General features: G+C 48.4%; 1 protein-coding gene across 1 annotated transcript in view; it reads right to left on the reverse strand.

Annotated features, from left to right (window-relative positions):
- The window catches only part of CNOT6L (CCR4-NOT transcription complex subunit 6 like), a 601,922-nt gene that overhangs the window by 265,584 nt on the left and 313,883 nt on the right, over nt 1–22,455 (reverse strand). Inside the window, exon 7 of the mRNA XM_069626338.1 lies at nt 9,742–9,899. Coding sequence (XP_069482439.1) covers nt 9,742–9,899 — 158 coding nt within the window. The remainder of the gene's footprint in view (nt 1–9,741; nt 9,900–22,455) is intronic.

The raw sequence follows: 22,455 nt of genomic DNA on the forward strand, positions 1-22,455 counted from the left end.
CTCCCTTCCCCAAGTTCCAGAGACTCGGGAAGTAAAGTTTCAGGATTTACGTCAAGAAAATGTCAAAGTACCCTAACAGCTCACACTTGTTATGCTCCGCTTCACAATCTTCCCGTTTGGACATTTGTTGGTGCATCCGAGAAAACCAGCTAGTTTCTTAGGCTTCTCTTGCCTGAGCTCAGAAAGCAGCAGCATCTTTTTCCTGAACGTCCACAGTACCTTTTAGACTCTAGGTTCCTTTCCCAAAGTCTCAGCTCTCAGGTGTCGCTGTTATAGTTAGTTAAACACCAACACTTCTGTGGTTCCCTTTCCCCCACATCTGTGTTCCACTTTCAGGCTCCCCCTGGTGTGGGAGCAGTTGTCGGACCGCACGGTCCACCCATTACAGATTGCGCAACCCAGGGCCTGGGGCTTCTAGCTCTGCCCCTTCCTTGGCAGTTTACTTAGTTTACTATGCTTGGAGGGGCTTTATTTGCTCTGGCCCTTTAAAAAAGTGGTCCTTTCTCATGTACACAGACTCCTGCCGGCTCCTACTGTGTTTCTCGATTGCCTGCGCCACTTTGCTCACATTTCGTACTTCACAAAGCTCTCCTCGGGATGTCAATTTCCTTCTTTCATCTGTGACTTTCGACAGCATAATCTTCCTTACGTGACCGCTCTAACTTTGTACCACACAAGGTTCTATTTCTTTATCTTGCCGCATACAGTACTTTCACTCTGAAGGCCTTGACAATGGGGGTTCCCTTCCTGTGTCTTCATTCAGAAACTCTGTTTCTTCTAACCCAGTCAGCATTATCCGATTGTCTCTCAATCGTGGAGGACTGCAATAATGAATTTCCTTTCATTCCGCTTACACTCGCTACATAGTATTTAGCCTCACATATCACATTGCGAGTGTCCCTGTACTTCAGGCTCACTGGCAGTGATTTTGCTCACGCTTCCAGGCCGTCTGCTTCAAGAACACTGCAGTTGAGGTCAGGGTCTCACCACCTGCCCCTCAGACACTCTTGGCCACGGCAGGAGAACGAGCACGCTCGGCTTACGGAAGGGAAGGTCTACCCTGTCCACAGCCTTCCCTTTTAACCAAACTGGCTCCCTGGAGACACTCACACGCCTCTTCATTCCAGAACCTCTGCTCTGCCACGGGTAGCGTGCCGGCTTGTCAGTTTCCTCCAGCTGGTTTGTTCTCTTCCTCCTTGCTGTTCACCTCCAGAACACCAGTTCCTTGCAAGCGAGAGATCCCCTGTTGGACTCGGCCATGCAGCCTCCCTGTTGCTGTGTCTCCAACTGCTGCTCTCTGCACTGCTGAATGCCCTACCTTTTATACACCCGCAGCAGATTAACAGGCTGCAGGTGTACGGTCAGTGTACAGCCTGCCTGAATTTCCATTACCCAATTATCTGGACTGGTCTGTCCTTTAAGCTCTGAGTGAGTTGACTCAGTGTCTCTTATTCCTTTTAATGACCTGCAGGGGAAGTAGAGGGTTTTGCAAGGGTAGTGTAGGATTTTGCATGGGGATAGGGTCACAGTAGCCAATGAAGGAAAAGGGGGTTTAGGGGAGGACGATGTCGGGGAAAAGGGGATACCATGATGTGCTTTTAGATCTTTGGCTTCCAGAATTTAGAGAAAAAGGAACCGTTTGCGGTTTAGGAAAGATAATCAGTATTTTCCCCATTTATTCCTTTTCCTTTCTCTTATTCCTAGATTGGTAGTAATGAGAAGGGAGGTTTACCTTATCTCTAATGTCTCGGATGCCCATACCTGGTTTCACCAAGGAAGGGCTGTTGGGACAGGATTGGCAGTATCCCATAAAGGAAGAGGGACGAGAAGAAATAGGACATTCCCCAATGGGGAAAATACTGCGTCTCGTCTGACGGCATCCTCTTTCCACTCTGCAGATTCCCTGCCCAAGTGATCCTCCCTCGCTTGACCACCCCCAAGGTCGGGGTCCAAGCGTTATGGCCCTTCCCATGCCACCTGAGCAAACGATCTGGCTGGGGGGGGTGGTAAATTTGAGAACACCCTCCGGTTTTTCACACAAGACAAACAAAAAAATGCACAAGTGTTTCTGCTTCCCCCATTGTCACACCACTACCCCCCCCCCCCCAAACTCCAGCTCCATTGGAGAATTCCTAAAAGGAAAACTGCCCTTTAACAGGCTGGCACATAATGCTTTGTTCTTAATACGAATACACAAACTGTGCAGTCATTGCTGAGATTATATTCCCCGATAGTATGCAACTGTAGTCCTGACTGCCTCAGCACTTAAACACCATCTCAATGGCCGACAGGTTTTGTAGATTCTGGGACTAGGTTCACCTGTGGAGTCTTTTGCGTGGTCTTCTTGGCTGCCTTCACCTTGGGGCTTTTCTTTTTGGTTAAGAGTCTCATGAAGAAAGGGGCAAACCTCCCCGGATGCCACCCTGCATGTTAGGCAAACCAAGCAGACTGACCCTGGGGAAGACAACCCAAAAGGCTAGGAAACAACCCGTAGCAAGGGTAAAACCTGCAGTTGGTCCTTGGGTGATCCGCAAGGTAAAGAGATCCAGAAATCCGGCAAGCAACTTAAGGCAGCAAAGGTAGAAGAGCAGGAAGCGCAACAGATCACCAGGACGCTGCGCAAGGAACCAAGAGCAGCTGGAAGGCAAGCAGGGGGAGCAGACATACGAGGTAGGTGAAACAAGGGGCAAGGAGATGAAAAGGAAGCCTGGGAGGAGCGCAGAGCATGGCAAGGAAGTGCCGAGCATTGAGACGAGAGGCTCAATGGCAGGCTTGGGGCACCTGAACGAGTTAAGCAGAAACACGACCGCGTACAGTGCTGCCTGGCGCGGCGGCCATATTGGCTGAAAAATTGGCGTCCGCAAGTCACGAAAGGAGCTTCCAGTTGTGCCAAAAAGACTTGCGGCGGAAAAACATGACAATGGCAGGTAAGCATTTTACACATGTCCAATGATATAGTATTAATGAGGGATTCACAGGGAGGTACATTATACCATGGCTGTTGCACTTTCGACCCAGAGGACCAATATTAAACTCTGTATTATTGTAAAATGAGGAAAGTATGTTCTCTTAACTTTCCACATTTTAGGCAAGCCTTCCATATGAATACTGCAGAAGCACAACATTGTGAAATATTACAAATTGAAATGTATCACTCCATAAACAGAAACCGCGTCCTGGCTGAGCAGGTACAATAAAAGATTAATGTGCATATTTTAATAGTCATTTTTCAACAGTCATATTTAAGAGGTTTCTTCTTCCACTACAAAGGAAAAACATATCTGCTTCAACACATACTCGGTCTTTCAGCTTAGGATCTGAACAGCTCACTTTAATTTAGGATTTCAAGTGAATTTTTGGCACAGAAGGAACAAGTTACTTATCTGTAACTGTTGTTCTCCAGCATGGGTCTGGCATGGATTCACATGCTCATGAATATTCCCCGTCGTCAGGCTGGGAATCCTCGGTAAAGAAAAAATCAGTATCAGTTTCGTTTCTGATCTGTCTTTCGTAGTAGTAACCAATCACTGATCTCTGCGTCATACTGACCACAGCCAATGACTGCCCTCTACCTAAGCCCCGCCTCTGGCAGCCATCTTCAGATTTGGTAGCACGTGAAGTGGCAGTATGACCAAGTGAAGAGCCGCAGAGGGGTAGGCGGGAGGGTTCGCATGTGAATCCATGCCAGACCCATGCTGGAGAACAACAGTTACAGGTAAGTAACTTGTTCCTTCTCCAGCATGGGGTCTGGCATGGATTCACATGCTCATGAATAAAGAATACATAGCAGTACACACATGCACAACCACGGGAGGTGGCAAAGGCTCAACATTAAGCATCACATCAAACTTAACATTAAGCATCTTACCTCCTCACCAGGCTCACCTCAGGCGAACAGGTTGCGTAGCACTGCTTGGCCGACCCTGGACTCCTCCCTGGAATCCCGGTCGACGCAGTAGAATTTCGTGAAGGTGTGCGTCGACCTCCACGTAGCAGCCCTGCATATGTCCAGCAGGGGCACACCAGATAGGAACGCCGTGGTAGCTGCGATCGCTCTGGTGGAATGGGCTCTCGGACGGCCAGGCAGCGGTCGGTTTGCCAACCGGTGACAGTACATGATACAGCCGGAGAGCCATCTGGAGATGGAAGCCTTCGAGAGAGCCTTCCCCTGATTGACAGGTCCAAAGTTCACAAAGAGTTGTGACGTCTTCCGAAAACCCTTCATGCGGTCCACGTAGAACTTCAGCGCTCTAGCTACATCCAGCGAGTGCAAAGTCCTCTCAGCCGGCGACGAAGGCGACGGGAAGAACACAGGTAACACCAAGGGTTCGTTGAGATGGAAGTCCGACGGTACCTTGGGCATGAAGGAGGGGTGCGTCCTGAGCACCACCCTCGTGTCGTGGAAAGTCAAGTACGGGGCCTTGCAGGAAAGGGCCTGGATCTCTCCCACTCGTCGTGCGGAGGTGATGGCCACAAGAAAAGCTGTTTTCCACGATAGAAACTTGAACGGGGCCGAGTGCAGAGGCTCGAACGGAGGTCCCATGAGCTTGGTCAGCACCACGTTGAGCTCCCACGCCGGGGCCGGAGCCTTCACCGGCGGGAACGATCTGAACAGTCCCTTCATGAACTCTTTCACCAGACGATGAGACCACAAGGACGTCCGCCCCGTGGTTCTGGTGTATCGGGAGATCGCAGCAAGATGAATCTTGATGGACGCGTGTGCCAGACCAGCTTTGGCCAGCGTCAGCAGGTACGGCAGTACTTGGGGAGCCGTAATCCGTAGAGGGTTAATCTTCTGTGCGTGGCACCAGACAGAGAACCTCTTCCATTTGTGTCCGTAGCATTTAAGAGTCGAGGACGCCCTGGCCTTTGCAAGAACCTCTCTGCAGTCGGCCGGTATGTCGTATCCTCCAAACTCTAGCGCTGCAGGAGCCAGGCCTGCAAGTTCAGCGACTTCGGGTCGTGGTGGAGGATGGCGCCTCCTTCCCTGGAGAGTAGATCCGCGTCCGCCGGCAGCTTGATTGGCGGGGACGCTGACAAGTCCAGAAGGTCCGGGAACCATATCTGCCTCGGCCACGCAGGTGCGACGAGGATGATCCTGCACCGTGACCTCTTGAGCTGGTTGACGAGCCGGATTAGCAGAGGCAAGGGAGGGAATGCGTAGAGGAACAGGCCCTCCCAGGGGAACGAGAAAGCATCGCCCATGCTCCTCGCCTGGGGAAACCTGCTGGCGAACCTCCGGCACTTGGTGTTCGTCGCCGTCGCGAACAGGTCGATCTGGGGTGTGCCCCACCGTCGGAAGAGGCGATCCACCAGATCCTGCCGAAGTTCCCACTCGTGGCACGAGCGCAGCTCCCTGCTGAGTGAGTCGGCGATGGTGTTTTTTATCCCTGCCAGATGAAACGGTACCAGAAAAATCCCTTGGGCGACGGCCCAATGCCACAGTTCCTGCGCCTCCTTGGACAGCGCTAGGGACCTGGTTCCGCCCTGTTTCCTGATGTAAAACATGGTGGTGGTGTTGTCGGTGAAGATCCTCACCACCTTGCCCTTGAGGGACGGAAGGAAGGACCTGAGGGCCCAAAACACTGCACGTAGCTCCAGGACGTTGATATGCAGGGACTTCTCCGTCGGGAGCCAAAGTCCCCTTGCGTGCAGATTTTCGGTGTGCGCTCCCCACCCTTCCAGGGAGGCATCCGTGGTCACAGTCTCTTGGTGGGCTGGGGTCTGGAAGTCCATGCCCGCCGTCAGAAGCGCGCGGGTGCCCCACCACCGTATCGCTCGTCGGAAGCGCTCGTCGAGCTTGATCCTTTCCTCGAAGCTGCCCGTCGTCTGGATCCAGCGCGCATCCAGGAATTCTTGCAACGGGCGCATCCGGAGCCTGCACATGGGAATGAGGTAGATGCAGGAAGACATCATCCCGAGGAGGGACTTGATGGACCTAACTTTGGCCGCGTCGGCCACCAACATCCGTTGCACCTTGCCCAAGATGGTCCTGGTCCTCTCCTCCGACGGGGAGGCCAGAAGGGACACTGTCGAGCCTCGCTCCCAGAAACAGTGCGTCTTGCGCGGGCACCAGGTGGGATTTGGCGTAGTTCACGGAGAATCCCAGGTCCGTGAGGAGTTGGACGGTCCTTGCCGTTGGACCACGGCGAGCTCCCTCGTCTTGGCGCGGATGAGCCAGTCGTCCAGGTAGGGGTAGACGTGGATCCCCCTCGCGGCGCAGCTGCGCCGCCACCGGTGCGAGGCACTTGGTGAATACCCTGGGTGCCGACCGTAGTCCGAAGGGGAGGGCTTTGAACTGGTAATGACGCCCTTGGACCACGAACCTGAGGAATTTCCGGTGCCCCTTTAGGATGGGAATGTGGAAGTAGGCATCCTCCAAATCCAACGACGATAGGAAGTCCCCTTCCTCCAGCTGACCCAGGACGTGCTGGAGGGTGACCATCCGGAACTTCTGCGTCTTGATGAACTTGTTCAGACGTCGCAGGTCTAGGATGGGGCGCCATCCTCCCGTCTTCTTCACGAGGAAGTATCTCGAGTAGACTCCGGAGCCCCGAAGCCTCTTTGGGACGAGTTCGATGGCGCCCTTCCTGAGCATTGCTTTTACCTCCAGAAGAAGTTGATGGACGTGAAGTTCTTTCCTGGCCACGGGGGGGACGCGCGGGCACCTTCTCTGAAACTCGAGCGCGTGGCCCCGGGCCAGGGCGTCCAGCACCCAACGGTCGGTGGAGATGGATTCCCACACGCTGACGAAGCTCGCCAGCCGGCCTCCCACCGGGGCGCTTCGGTGGGGGCCCGACCCCACGGCCGGTTCAATCCTGCTTGGACGCGGCCTTGCCGCCTTGACCTCCTTGGCGACGACGGCGGGGTCCGCTAGACTTGCCTCGTCCTCTGTAGGCCTCTTGCGACGACGAGCGGGCCGCTTGACGGTAGGAAGCGAAACCGCCGCCGGAACCTTTGGAGGCGCCCTTGCCTCCGCTGCTCCGAAAGGGCGTCCGTCGTTGCTGCAGAACTCCAAGGGCCCGGGCCGTCTCAGTATCCGCCTTAATGGCCTGAAGGGAATCGTCCACAGTCTTCCCAAACAGGTTGTTCCCGTCGAAGGGCATGTCCAGGACTCTGGTCTGGACGTCCTGCCGGAAGTCCGTAGCTTTGAGCCATCCACGACGTCGAAGGCAAACGCCGTTGCCCAACTGGCGGAACCCAGTGTCGGCGATGTCCGTCGCCACGGTGATAGCGTGGTCGGAGGGCACCTCACCTTCCTGCAGGATCTCCAGGGCCTCCGCCCTCTTGTCGTCCGGCAGAAAATCCAGCAGGGGAGCTATCTTGTACCAGAGCTCCCTGTCGTAGCGAGCCACGATAGCCAAGACGTTGGCCGCTTTAATCGTCGTCGCTGCCGACGAGATGACTCTACGTCCCATCGCATCCAATTTCTTTCCCTCGCCGTCCGGCGGGGAAGTCGATGTGGAGGCCGCACCCCCCCCCCGCTTTCTTCCTGGCCGCCGCGGAGACGACGGAATCCGGGGTAGGCTGCGCCCGGAGGCACAGGGGGGCCGTGTCCGGGACCCCGGTACTTTTTCTCGTACCGGTCTCTTCTAGCTGGCGTCGTGGAAGGGTTCTTGAGGAGGGAAAGGCCCTCATCCCAAATGTCGTCCAGAAGAGGCACCGCGAGGACCGTCTTCCTCTTGGCCTCGCGCCTCTGATAAAGGAAGCCTTCCTTTTTCTTCTCCTCAGGGCAGAGTTGGAAAAGCTCGGAAGCCCTGGAGATCATGGAGTGGAAAGATCCGATCTCGTCGGGCGGAGAAGCCCTGGCGGGAGGCGACGACGGAATATCCTCGTCGTATGCCTCGTCGTCCGTACCCGTCGCTGCCGTGTCAGTCCCCGTATCATCCCCTCGGGTGGACGGGGAGGAGGGCTGAACGGGGCGCGACGGTTGAAAAGGAGGTGGTGGATGGATCCTTCTTTTCTTGGTAGGGGGAACACCAGAAGGCCCCGGTTCTGGATCCCCCGACGGGAGAGGTTCCTCCGTCGGTAACGGTAGCCTCGTCCTTATCTCGGTGCATAGGGACTGTATGGCCAACAAAATGGCCGCCGAGTTGTCTTGCGGCGCTGGCAGAGGGGAATCCGACGGGCGAGCAGGGGCCCCGTCGGTATCCTCGACGATCTCGTCGTCGTCACCTGCGTCGGGGTCCATTCCGACGGGCTGGCTTTCTTCCACGCCTAGGCCGTGGCTTAAGACCTCGATCAGCTCCTCTTCTGAGGTTGAGGCCGAATCTACGACGACGCCCTGCCCCCCCTTCTTCTTCCCCACGGGGGGTTTCACGGGGGTCCTCTCGATGGGCACAAAAGAAGACTCCCTCCGAGGAGGCAGGGAGATTCTGGGCCCTGAGGTCGCCACCACTGGTGTAGCCTCCACAGGCTGAGCCAGGGCCGCCGCGACCGTTTCGATAGAGGGCTTGGTCGGATGGATCAAGGCCTTCACCACCTTAGGTGCGCTCACCGCCTTATCCTTGAGGGAGGGGGCACTGCCACGCTCCTCCTCTGCCTTAGAGCTCGACCGGGGCCTCTCCAGGAGCTTCGCCGGGTGCTCGGCCTTCCTCTTACCCGACCCAGAGCGTTGGCTCGTGGTTGATGGTGCCGGGGAGGGTGCGCCCTGCCTGACGCCCGTAGAGCCCGACCGTTCGGCGCTCCCGGTGCCAGCGGACTCGCGATGCTTAGCCTTATGTTGGGCCCCCGTCGCCGGGGCGCCCTCAAAGGTCTTAGAAGACCGCTCGGGTTTCTTCTTCTTCTCGCCGGACGGGCTCTTACCCTCCAGCCAGTTGGCGAGACGTTGATGGCGGTCCTTCATGGTCCGTTCCGACATGTTGCCGCAAAACGCACAGTCCTTCTCCACGTGCGTCTTGTCCTCATGAAGGCAGTAAAGGCAGAAAGAGTGTTCGTCCTCCTTAAAGACGTTCTGCAGCTGGCATCCAGGGCAGACCCTGAACAGCTTTCCGGGCGTCGAGCTTCCCTTCTCCTGGGCCATCTCCGAGACCGGGCCTGAGAAGCTTCTGGAGTCCTCCGAAGTGTAGCTCGACGAAATCTTCACCCTTGAGGGGCGCAGGCGAATCCGACACGGGTCCCCGTTGATCGGATGTAGGATCGGTGGAGCTTGAGGCTCTTTTGACCGAAAATATCGAAGTTTTTGTGAAAAAGCGCGAAAAAAATAGCACTAACGCTCGAGAGCAATAGCACGAGGATCCCAACACATGAACGTGCGGTAAAAATCTGAAGATGGCTGCCAGAGGCGGGGCTTAGGTAGAGGGCAGTCATTGGCTGTGGTCAGTATGACGCAGAGATCAGTGATTGGTTACTACTACGAAAGACAGATCAGAAACGAAACTGATACTGATTTTTTCTTTACCGAGGATTCCCAGCCTGACGACGGGGAATATTCATGAGCATGTGAATCCATGCCAGACCCCATGCTGGAGAATGGCGAATTAGAAAGAGATCCGTTTTTCAATTTAGATAAAATACTGACCTGAACATTGGCAAATGTTCCAAACATGCATAAATAATATCTTATTCATCACAGCCACCCAACTTAAATGTCGGACTAAGGTTAAATTAATATAAAGCAGAGAGCCTGAATTGTATACAAGTGTTCAGAGTACTGAATCGTTGGTCAAAAGCGGCCATCCCTCAGACTCTACCAAGTGTGCCTGCTTCTGGATTATACTCATCTAGGCGTCACCACATTACCTGAAGGCTAATGATTTCAGCGTCGCAGTGGACTATTTCTTCCATGATCCCCTTTTTCCTGTATTCCCAGTTTAGTGCCCAGGAAGGACAGTAGCCATACAGCTGTCTGGTGGCATATTTATCACATAATACATTGTAGCACATGACAGTGAATGACGCTAGAGGGAAAGGAAAAATGACATTAAAATTAAAGCATGTTCAAACGAATTCAGAAAATGGACAATTCAAAAAAATATAAAACCAGTAAATATTGTCATGCATGTAAAAGTAGAATGTCACAGCTAGCAGTGTATTTTATGCAACTCTGGTATGAAGCAGGAGGCCAGATTACGGTGGGTAATCTTTCTATTCATTTACGCTCTGTTCCGGTTCATGCTTTTCAATACATTAAAGTGAAAAGCACCGGCCACCACATTCATGATAGTGCAATCCCCAACTGGCATTTGCACAGGGGGAAGGGTGCTTGGCAGATGAGGTGGCTGGAAACCCAGGCGGACACGCTCTATTAGCTGCCTGCGCCACTTCCCAGGGTGACACAGAAGTGTCCCGTTTGCAGGAGCTGCTGGAGATGAGCGCTCGGTAGAATGTTGTGTTCCTGTGCATCTGAGAGAACATTGGGTGCATGCAGCTCAGAATGGTGGGTGTGCTTAATCTCTCTTAAACAAACAGTCCCCAATTTACACAGTCATCATTCAAATCAATGCTTGCTACAAGGATAAATAACTACAATGATCACTCTTCAACAGGGCTTTCTTCTATAACTGTAGATTTCAAAACACACTAGGATTAACCAGCCAATGTCAACATAGAAATAACCTAGGAAAAGGTAATCGGAACCATTTCAGCTGCTATACTAATAACATGGCGAGACTCACTGAGAAAAATGACAAATGCTTTGATCTACGGACTATGCACAAACCAATGTTGCAGGTAACCTTTTCTATTGGATCGTCTGAAGTTTAACCGAATGTCTCCAAAATAGAACTGAAAAACACACTCTTTATAAAGGCTTTAGGCAGAGCAAGAAATGCAGTGCGAGTGGTAGGACACTTTAGGTCGAGCGCTTTAGGATGATTTTCACAGAGATGTCACTCAAACGGTCAAGGGTTTGTTTACAAAGAACAAATGCCAGCGTTTTAGAGTTGGAAAACGTAATATTAGTCAATGGTCTAAAGTCTACAGAAAGATTTAATCTTTCAATATCTTTATTTGATAAACTCACCAGGTGTGGGTTAGATGAACACACTAGGATAAGGGAAGCTACAATTTTGAAGTGGCAGTATTTTACTCCCCATTTGTGGAAGTTGGAGTAAAAGAATTTTATATAGAATGAAGTCATTCCAATTCCCAGTGAGATTTGTTGGCAAGTAAAGGTTCCATTTCATCTCTAAAACCCTCAGCATTCTGTAATCCAAACTTAATTGTATCTAGTAATTCATACAGATTAAAAGATGAATTTAATTGAAGTTCAATTTTTAGATCTCGAAGTAATAACAGTACAGCTCCTTAATGGAGAAACCAATCTGCTGGTACCTTTGACCCAATCATATCCATTGACTTGCGTGAATTGAAGCAAAGTGCAGACTCCTATAGTTCAAGTGTTGTCTAGATCCAGACGGAAGTCTCTCTGTATTTCGTTCTCCGTCACTAAATCCTTGGTTTCCCGGAATGTGACTGTTGGGTTCCATCGTTCTCTGTGGGGCTTGCCCACTGTTCTCCCTTACATCTGTTCCTTTTTCACTCTACAGAGTGTAGGGCGACCCTCTCACCATATGAGGTCTATGGTGCCCTGGACTAGAGTGCTTCCAAGCGCCTGGCCCCACTGATACTCTTCGGTCTCTGCTGGCTCTGTAGCCCTGCACTCTTGCTTTTCCTTCTCCCAGACTAAGGGGAACTGCCAATTTTATACTGTCAGGGAAAGAGGTCTATTCCACAGTGCAAGTGTGATTTTGTAGAACTAGAGGAGGGGGGAGGCTTAAAAAAGGATGGTGAACGTTTAAATTCATGCCATGTACTTTTAGTGTTTTTCTCTGTCCATGGCCTGTAGGAGAAGGGCTTTAAGTGTGGGGAATTTCGAATCTCTGGGGGGGGAGGTCACTTGCTTCTATCTTCTCTGGGAATTTTGAGTTGGTGTTTTTTAAAGCGCATTCTCAGAAATGTGCCAATTCTCTCCACCTAAGAGACCCCCAGCAACTTTGCAGGATATATTTTTTATCTGGAGAGAGCAAGACCCTTTTCCCCACTCTCTAATGTACTTGTATGTGATTTTTAACATTTTCTTTTGGTTGTGGAGTCTGAAACTCCATAGGCATCATCGTTTCCATTGTGTCACACAGCACCTCCAGTGCAGTGGCACAGGGAAGTCTTTCAGATTTCCCAAAGGTTTAAATACCTTCTCTGGGATAAACTACTGTTTCCCAGAGCAGTAAAGTGAAATTGACTTTAAATACATTTGTAACTTTCTAGAACCAGCACACACTATCTTATTATCGAGTGCTGGATGGTTTACCTAGTATTCCCTTTGTCTAGCTTCTCGTGTAACAATTTTATGTTACCCTTTACTCACTGAATGGCTGGTTGCAGTGGTTTCGTTTTAACTACCGTGGTGTGCATTTACTGTGGGCTGCGTTCGCAGCTGCAGTAAAGCACCCAAAGGTGCCATTTTTGTCAAATTGGCCCCAGTCTTTTTTCGCCGTTTCTTTGTGGAAAGGTCCTTCTTGAGATTTACTATGCGCGCCAAACCAGGTTTGGTCCTATTGTTCGCTTTGTCTTTGGCAGGATTCACGAGTGAAGCCCGCCTCTGGCTCCAGGGTGTCTGGGCATGAAGTGATTGAGGTGCCCGAAACTCCCTGTGGTTCTCCTAGGAGACCCACATGCACTCTGCAGTGATTGGTCAGCTGACTGTCCGGCAAGGACACCCACCCCGCTGGGTGACTGACAGGTAGGCTGGAATGAATGGGAGAGAACTGAATAAAAGGCAAAGCGTTTGGCTTGGAAGGCACTGTCGACAACTGGACGAAGGAACTGTAGAAGAATTTGAAGAGGACGCCTGCTGCAAATCCTGGATCGTTGGTTTGCCCGGTGAAGCCCGGTTGCTGTGCTGAAACTCCAAACTTCGTATCGACATAGAAGCCCCTGCAAGGACTTCTCCCCTTGAGTTGGTGGGATCAATCAACTCCAAAGTAAGCCACCTGGACATGCTTCTCGGAGCTGGTTGAATTTCCACAGAGTTGCTGCTGAAAACCGTATAGCGAGAGAGAGGAACACTAGATTGTGTGCGTTGCTTTTAAAGTTGGCCAAGAGCTCCAGGAACTCCCAGGAAGCAGGACTGACCGAGCCTGAGCCACCTCAGAGTGCGGGACCCCAGAAGCAAGGAAAGTCCATCTCGACAGCCAGGAACCACAGTGTTGCCATTTGCGGTAGTTGCAAGGAGCTGAAACACTGAAGTGCCACTTGTTGGAAAGATTGCCGGTTACGAGCGGTGACCGTCCCATTGCAGTGCAGGACCCCAGAAGTCCTCCCTCTTGTCCCCACGACTGAGGCCCAGAAAAAGGGAGATCTGCAGAGCTGCTCAGGAACAGAAGTTATAGGCTGCACTTTTTCTTCAATACAAAGTTACTGTAAAAGTCTGAGAGAACTTGCCTCTCATTGTAGAGTTGCTTGCATTTTCGACCACCCACAAGTCTAAACAGCTTGTGGCCCTACATTTGATTAAGACTTTTGCCCATTGACTTTGGCCTGGCCTAATATACTAATATATATGACTGTGCTTAGGGGATCCAAACATATTTGCCTGCTTAAGAATATTTGTGGTCTCTTATTTGTCCTAATAACCTTTTCCTTTTACCAACTTCTAACAGTATTATAAATGCAAACATTAAGGTATTACTCTCCCCAGAACCCTAGCTATTGAAGTCACCCGGGGCTGTAGGTTGTGTCGGTGGGCCATCCCAAAAAGGGTCTTTACTGATTTAGAAACAAAGTATATAGTATTGAAGTATATTTGTGTGTTGCTTTTTATGTTGCTCCCTTCTGAAGAAGGCTTCTTCTAACTGACTAATACATTGATAATTGTTTATTCAGGAAACCTTGTGTGTGTTTATTTGCTTACTTGTCACTGTGAATCTCTAACTCCCATACAGCTCACATTGACCCCTCTTAAGATAATCCTGGCTGCTCAAAACGCTACCAAACTGTAGTACAAGCTTATACCAAAGGATGGGTTTCCTATTACCTCTAGTCAGAGTTGTTGTAGTGCACCCTAAGGGTACTGCATACAAACTTTGCCTAACAGTTTTCAGTGTGATTTGGGGGCCAAACAAGTGCTTTGTATACATAAGCCCTGCTGATTGTTAGGAAGGGCGGGTTGATTTCAAATGCCATTTTGTCCGAGAAAGGTATGGTTGGTGTGAGATGAACGTTATCTGTTTTTTTTTTCCATCCCCTCTGGCTGATGTTTGGCATAACCAGACCCTTGTTAACGGGGAGCAAATCTGGTAGTTCCACCAAAGCTTTGGCTCCTGTGACAAATTGTAAAGTATCGTCACTTCTTCCCAAGGGGGAGCACACTTCCATGAGGCCAGGGAAGTGCAGCCGCTACCAATATTTCCCCTAGGGGTGGGTTAATGTGAAAGAACCTCATGGGGCGAAACCCCCAACTGGGGATGAGGATGACCGCATGGGTGATATGCGGCACAGCTCCTGAACCCAAGCCTCCATTGCCATTTCACCCCCCCTCCCTTTGACTGATTCATCCATGTGCCATTGTAACATGGCAGTTTCACCAACTGAGACGAAGAAGATAATCCGAGACAAAGATTTACCCAAATGCAAGTACTGAGAAGAGGTGGCCCCAAGGAGCCATGAAGTGTCCCATGGAACTGGAGGAAACATTCTTGTGCTCAGTGGGGGGAGTGTTCACCTAAGCAACATAAAAATAGTTTAAGGACAGTCCTGGCTGGAGGCCAGCTCAGAAGGAGAGCAGCACAGGAGACGGCCCAGCCAGGGAAAAGCTCGGAGGATTGCTGTGAATGCTCCAGAGAAGCCAAAAGCAGTCATCCGCTGGAGACAGAAAGCAGGCGGCGAGAATACTTTGCCCAGTAGTGTGGAGTTGTTCGGGAACGTTGCTGGAGGCTGAGAAGTGGCGGCACAGCCTTGGGAAGGTGTACTGTGCGATCCTGCCAAAGTACCGGCACTGCTGGCCTGGATAACAGGAACGAGCCACGTGGAGCATGAGTCGCGGAGACACAGGAAACCCGTGAAACACTCCCAAATGAAGCACGACACCAGGGAGCCAGTGAAGGTAACGGGTGCAGTGCGGGAACCAGTAGATGTGTAAAGTTAGAAAATGAATGCGAGTGAACAGAGAAAGAGTGAAAGACTTTAGTGTTCCCCTTATGATACTTAAAAAAAAAGAATTTAAAAACGATCTACCAGATTTGGGGTGTTCTTGAAGTCATCTGCGACCATAGTAATTGTTTTAGAACAAATAAGTTAATAGATCTACAGCATCTATTGTTGGAGGCGTACATGGGTTGTATAGGAATATGCCCGTCAGAGGTTTGAGGGTTTATGGAGCATTTTGAACTTCTGATAAGTATAATACAGATATGGAAGCAATAGCAGGGAAGATAAACTAGTCAGGTAGGTGTTACGACTACTTGAAGGCAAAACAGTATGGTCCTTGGCAGCTCCTTGCTCGAGTTACGGCCCCAGCCCCTTAAGCATTCAGTGTGATGCACATGTGGTGTGGGAATTGCAACATTCAGAATTACCCAACTCAACCAATCTATGCTTCGGAGATGGTTGGTGACGCCACCAGAGATGGGGACTGGTGTGCTGGTGTGTGGGGGGGGCAGTGTGGGGACAAATAGTCTGATGTGTAAATGCTGTGCGTAGACCCTGCACAAGCACACTTGGTCTCGCAGGTGTAATAAGTAGTACTCATCTTGGGCAATGTCAGGAGGGACCACTGTGTTGTCCACCTGGATCTTGCCAGGTTACGTTTAGATTGGGATTAAAAATGTGATTTTGCCATATCTCACATGCTCCTACGGTACAGTTGATTGTAGCATGAAGTTCTTTGGGTGGCCATTAGGTTTTTTTTATGTACATGATCGCCAAGTTATAATTGGTTGTGAACTGTGAATGCAAGGGTTAGGTGTGAGCATTGCTCAAACGCAGATTGTCATATTCCTAAAAACAAAGTATGCACACATTTAAGTTACAATGTTTTATGGTAAATGGATGCTACAGAAGTGATTATAAAGTGCTGTGATTCAATTTTGAAAATCATGTATAGGGGAATCGTGTGTGTGCCACCAAAAAATAAGAATTTGCAACGATTACCAATAAAATTCGAGCGGTTTCACAAGCATATGCCAGGGTTCTTCTGAAGAATAGGTTTATGCAAGATTTTGGGCCCTGTGAGAACACAGAATTCACAAGTACCGATCGATTATGTTGTACATGGTGTTTAGTAACTAGTGGCAGGCTGGTGACTGGTCAAATTGCAAGCAGCAAGCCAGCTGGACGATGAGCAGATGGGGCATGTTTGTGGTTGAACATGTATTCTCAGAATGATGGGCATTTGTGGAGTGACCTGGCAATGGATTGAAATTTAAGTTTAAGAGCAGGAGCTAAAAGGGTTCACCCAGCAGTCAGGCTAACTCTGGGGATCGAGGAATTGGTACACAGGTGCATTGCAAAGCAAACTAGTATGAAATACAAATTCTAAATTTGTGCCTCTTATTTATATTACATGATATTTTAAACGTACCTTCCATAAGTCCTTTATTCTCCTATATACAAATTCACAAACATCAGTTAACACGTAAGTATGTTTGTATGGCACGGCACATGTAGCCTTGGGGAGTCTAATGTAGCTTGTGGTAGCAGTTGGTGTCAAGTTAACTAGGCTCACCTAGGCTTCAAGCAGGGGCTAAATAGCTTCCTGCAATTTCCAACACTGCTGTGCAAGTGAGGATGTAGGAGGATCAGAGGTTTACCAACGGACCTTAGCGGGGTGGCCTGAGCTTGTGACGCGGTTAGGGATCAGTAGCAGAAACGGTTAGATTTCTAGTTGTCAGCATGCAGATTAACTGTTAGAGAGATTAATCATTGCGTTTCATCCCCTCTCCTCGTGAGACCAACAGCACTTTTTGCTCTACTTCTGGACCTTTTTCCTTTTAATCCTGAATTAATGGAGCCTTTTTCCACTCATTCATTCTTAATTGCTGTCTTTTGGAACTCTATCCTTTGCATTCTAACTGTACTATGCAGTGTGCCTGCTCCATAGATCTTAAAGGCATCTGTGTTTTACTGCTGCAGCACACAGCTCCTTATGGGCAGTGTTGCTGTGGACCCTTAGGGTCCTCCTTTAAGATTATTTCTCCTATATCCTATAGTTAGCTACAGTTCTCAATTGTCCATCCCAAAACTCTATAGTTTGAGAGACTGGCACACCACCTTCAGTGGAGTGCCAAGAGAGAGACGAGAGAGAGACGAGTGTTATGATCTTGAGGTTATTAGAACCTTCCATTCTCAGTTCTTGGCGGCGTCTCTTTCCGTGTGATTCTGGAATGTGAGAGACACACGGGAAGAGAACGACACCGGAGCTGTGGCAGTTCGGGGAACTCTCCTATGAATAAATATACTGGAAACTACAGAAGACTCCGTGTGCTGCATACATACATTTATTTATATAATAACATATGGCGACGAGGATGGCTGTCTATATATATAAACAGGAGAGTTCCCTCAGGATGTAAAGAAAAGAGCAGCCTTTAGCAGCAACAAAAACACGGCCAACCAGAACCCACGACTCGACTCCAATCAAAGTACTGAGCCCCAATTTGTATTAACTGGCGTTTAAAAAGAAAAAAAAAAGTTACTATAAAAGGCTCACTTGGGATTGCATGATTCAAACGCTGCGCGAGCTGCGCTAACGGCAACTATAGTGTACACTGGGGCGGAGTACGGTGATGTCACAGGAAACAACTGAGTAAAGCACCCTAGGACGTGCTTTACGTGCCGCCATCTTGAATACACACTACGCGGCGGTGTAAAACGGTACGAACGTTGCAATGGTTGACCAAAGCTGACATTATATCTAGTTCGAATCCCCGATGTTATATCTAGTTAGAATCCCCGATGTCAATTCACGGCGAAAGATTTATTTGGGGAAAGCTAAGTGGAGTTCAACGCTGAACGGCAACAAAGGACTCAATACTTAAAGGGGCCAGCACAAGTAAACATTAATCTGGGCAGCAGACGTATTTGGCCAATATAGGAACTACACGTGTATAAGCACAGTTGATGAATGAAAGTTTGAAAAGAAAAGAAACATTAATACCTTTTGGAGTACTATTTCAACAAAGGACAATTCTTGATATTAGAAGACATAATTGAAAGAAGTTTTAGTGATGGATGCATAGATACTGATGAGTCTATATGTAGGAGGCCGCAATAAATGTAGTACTAAGAGAATTCACAAATAAAATAAGGCAACTGGCCAATCAAACGACAACATGCAAAGCATTGCAGCTCCTGCTAAGTTTTTGGCTCAACCAGGAAACCCTGTTTCTCCCTGGGAACAATGGCTGGACAATTTCCAGGTTTATATGAGAGCCATTGGTGGTGCAAAATTCACTGATGATCTAAAAGAGGCCACCCTACTCACTTTTATAGGAGCTGAGGCATTAAGGATATTTCGAACTCTACCAGGAGATGGTGGTAGTGGATCGGGTGATTCTACAACCAGCTCTAGGAAATATGACACTGCGTTATCGAAACTGGGCAAACATTTTGGGAACAAAACAAACATTGCCCTAGAGAGGTACAGGTTCTTTACCAGAAAGCAACTTAAAAATGAATCCATTGACGTATATATCACAGCTTTGAGGGGGCTCATAGCCACATGTGAAGTCACTGGATTGGCAGATGAATATTTAAGGGACCAAATTGTTCTGCATGTGGCTGATTCCAAGATTCAACAGAGACTTTGGCAAGCAAAAAATCCAACTTTGGAGCAAACATTAGAAATTGCAAGGTCTATTGAGTTGGGAGATAAATGTATGAAGGAAGTACAGAGTAAACAAGAGTTTCTGGATGTAAAGTCTGTCCAAGCTGTGAACTGCGCAGAGACAAATCAGGATGAAGAGGCTTTAGTTGCCATGGTAAAGAGAATTGTGAGGTCTGATTTAGGTATGGGTCCCAGACAGAACAGAGAAATGTTTTCCAGATCCCAGAGTAAATGTTACAGATGTGGGTGGTACAAGCATGCAAATCCAGACAAAGACTGCCCGGCAATCAATTCGGACTGTTTCAGATGTGGTCAAGTGGGACAATTTGGCAAAGTGTGTCGAAATACAAGAGGGAGAGGAAAATTTAATACACGCGGAAATAATGGCAGAGGTTATCCCCAGCAGTATAGAGGTGCCAATTCTGGGGTGAGAACTGTTGAAGAGAATCCTGATTCTGATGAAGTAGTGGCAATAACAACTGCATTTGAGGAAGAAATACAAATTCTAGCTCTCTCTTCAACAGAAAGAACGGTAGGTCCGTGGGTGTCAATGATTATTGATGGAGTCAACCTACAAGTTATGGTTGATACGGGATCCCCGTATACTATAGTGGACATAGATACATTCCAAGGAGTCTTAAAGAAGAAACCTGAAGATCTGTGTGTGGCCAGAATCAGAGCAACGGGATATGGCAAGTCTCCTATTGAGATTGTGGGTTATGTGTGGGTCCATTTGGCTTTTGAAGGTAGACAAACATATTGCAAATTGTATGTGGCCCGTGAAGGCTTTGCAATAGTTGGTTGGTGGTAGCAAGCCGCTCTAAAAATTAGGATTCATCCTGGCGAGAATAATCCAATTTTGATTGTCGTGGACAAGTGTTGTGACTCTGCTGCCAGTTTAGTTCAAAGTTTTCCGAACATTTTCAACAACAGCATAGGGGTGCTCAAAGGTTTCAAACATCGGATAGTATTGAAAAGGGGAGAAAGACCTGTTGTACATAAGTTGAGGAATATACCGGTTGGCACTCGTGAACCATTGAAAAGAGAATTAGAAAAACTATGCTCTCAAGACATCATAGAGCCTATAGAGAGCTCTGAATGGCTTTCTCCCATTGTAATTGTAAGGAAACCGGAAGGTTCAATCCGGATGTGTGTTTACCTAAGGGATCTCAACAACAACATATGGATAGATCGCCACCCACTTCCCAACATAGGGGAGATGCTTACCACCATGGAACCTGCCATGTATTTTACCACACTCGATCTATCCTCTGCATACCATCAAGTTGTGTTGGAAGAGGAGTCAAGGCATCTTACATCGTTTATAACACCATTAGGTGCCTTCCGCTTTAAAAGAATGCCATTCGGCTTAGCATCGGCGGCCGCTGTTTTTCAAAGATTGATGCAGCATTTGTTTGAGTGTTTACGTGGAGTATATTACTTCCAGGATGATATTCTGACATCTGCTATGTCGGAGGCGGACCATGATGCCAAGCTGCTGGAGGTATTGCAGATTTTACAACAGAAAGGCCTTACCTTAAAGATTGAAAAATGCAAGATAAAGAAAAGTGAGGTGACCTATCTTGGACATTGCATTAATGCTGACGGGATCAAGCCTAAGGAAACTCTGGTAAATACAATCCTCAAACTTCCTGGACCGTCCAACCAAGATCAACTGAGTAGTTTGTTTGGCCTTACTGAACATTATTCGAAATGTATTGACCATTATGCTGATAAGACGACCCATATGAGAAGTTTGATGGGCAAAGAGGTTAGGTTTGAATGGTCACATGAATGCAAGAATGAGTTGGAAACAATCAAACGTTTGATAAACAAGGCTCCTGCATTGAAGATGTTCGACCGCAGCGCAAAAACCTTGATATCAGTTGATGCGAGCAATATTGGATTGGGAGGTGTACTGGAGCAGGTTCAAGATGGGATTGTAGTCCCGATTGCTTTCGCCTCCAGGACATTAAGGGGTGCGGAGAAGAGTTATTCCACAATAGAAAAGGAGGCTTTGGCTGTGATGTGGATATTGAAGCATTTCAAGGGGCTAATATGGGGAATTCCCATTGAACTTAAGACTGACCATAAACCGCTTATTCATATTTTGAATCCAAAGAACCCGCATTTAACCTCCCCACGAATTAGAAGGTGGATATTAATCATAATGCAATATAATGTGACCATTAAGTACACCCCGGGGAGAACGAATAAGGTTGCTGACTGTTTCTCTCGTTTGCCATGCTGTTCAAATGATGAAGATGTAAATGTTGAGGAAGTGGAAACAGACACTGTGATAGCACAAATACATCACAGTTTCTCCAAGGAAGATTGGGTTGAAGCCACTAAAATGGATGCGGAGCAGGAACAGCTAAGGAGAGCAATCAATAGTGGTTGGAAAGAAGTCACGGAAGGAATTTCATCTTGGGAAAAGATGAAGGATGAAATGTCGTATGATGGTGTTTGCATTTATCGTGGGGATCGCATTGTTCCGCCCGCAAGCTTAAGGGAGAGGATTATGGAAATTGCGCATGAGGGGCACTTAGGGAGAGGCCTAACGAAAAGGAGAGTAAGAGGCATTCTGGTGGTCCAACATGTTGAGTGAGCTGGAAAACATTGTGAAGGAGTGTTCTGCGTGTGCAATAAGTGATAAAGGGAAGGTTTCCAGAGCCACACCACTACTACCCATAGCGATACCGGATTCAATTTGGATAAAATTGGCCATTGATATCTCAGGTCCATATGAGATATTAGAACCGCACAAAGTGTATATCATTGTCTTGGTTGATTACACCTCGAAGTGGGTAGAGTGTGGTATTGTAGAAGAGTCAGTGTCTGCAATAAAAGTTAAAAAGTTTTTGGAGGAAATTTTCAACAGAGAGGGTGAGCCTCAGGAAATAATATCAGATAATGGTGCACAATTCATGTCGCAAGAGGTGCAAGGGTTCCTCAAAGAGAGAGCTATCAAACACAAGACCACAGCCTTATATCATCCCATGGGTAATGGATTAGTAGAGAGAATGAACCGCTTCATAAAGGATGTCATTCAGTTGGCTGTAGCAAATAACCTGCCATGGAGAGAAACTCTCAAAGAGGCGTTGAGTACTTACAAAGTCACCCCGCATTCTACAACGGAAGTGGAACCTTTCACCTTGATGAGGGGAAGAATTGTCACCAACAGACTTAGACCTGCTTGGTTAACATCGAACAAGAACATAGACATGGAAGCAGTTGTGAAAAGGGTAAAGAAAAAACAAGAAGATTATAAAAAATACTATGACCGCCAAAAGCATGTGAAGGAAAGCACTGTAATGGAGGGAGATTGGATCAGAGTGAAAGAGCCCAGAAGAGTTATGAAGGGAGAGTCCAAATATCGTTCACCACAAAGAGTTGTGAGCTGTTCAAAGAAATCTGTGACATTGGAGGATGGCAGCAAGTGGTCATGTAATGACATTGTCATGACAAGCGAAAGAGACAGACAAAGTTCCAATGCTGCAAGCAGGGTGGATTGTGGAGATGTGTTTAAAGAGGATGTGCCTTTATCATGTAAACCTATAACTCATGCAGACACAGTGAACAATGACATTACTGGTTTGAGACCCAGAAGAGCGATGCCGCATAAAAAAAAAAGGATTTTATATATTATTAAGTTGATATATATTATCAATCGTAATCTAGTGGATGACCAG

This window comes from Ambystoma mexicanum, chromosome 6p (assembly GCF_040938575.1).
Source record: "Ambystoma mexicanum isolate Mex_15411 chromosome 6p, UKY_AmexF1_1, whole genome shotgun sequence".
Classification (NCBI taxonomy): Eukaryota; Metazoa; Chordata; class Amphibia; order Caudata; family Ambystomatidae; genus Ambystoma; species Ambystoma mexicanum.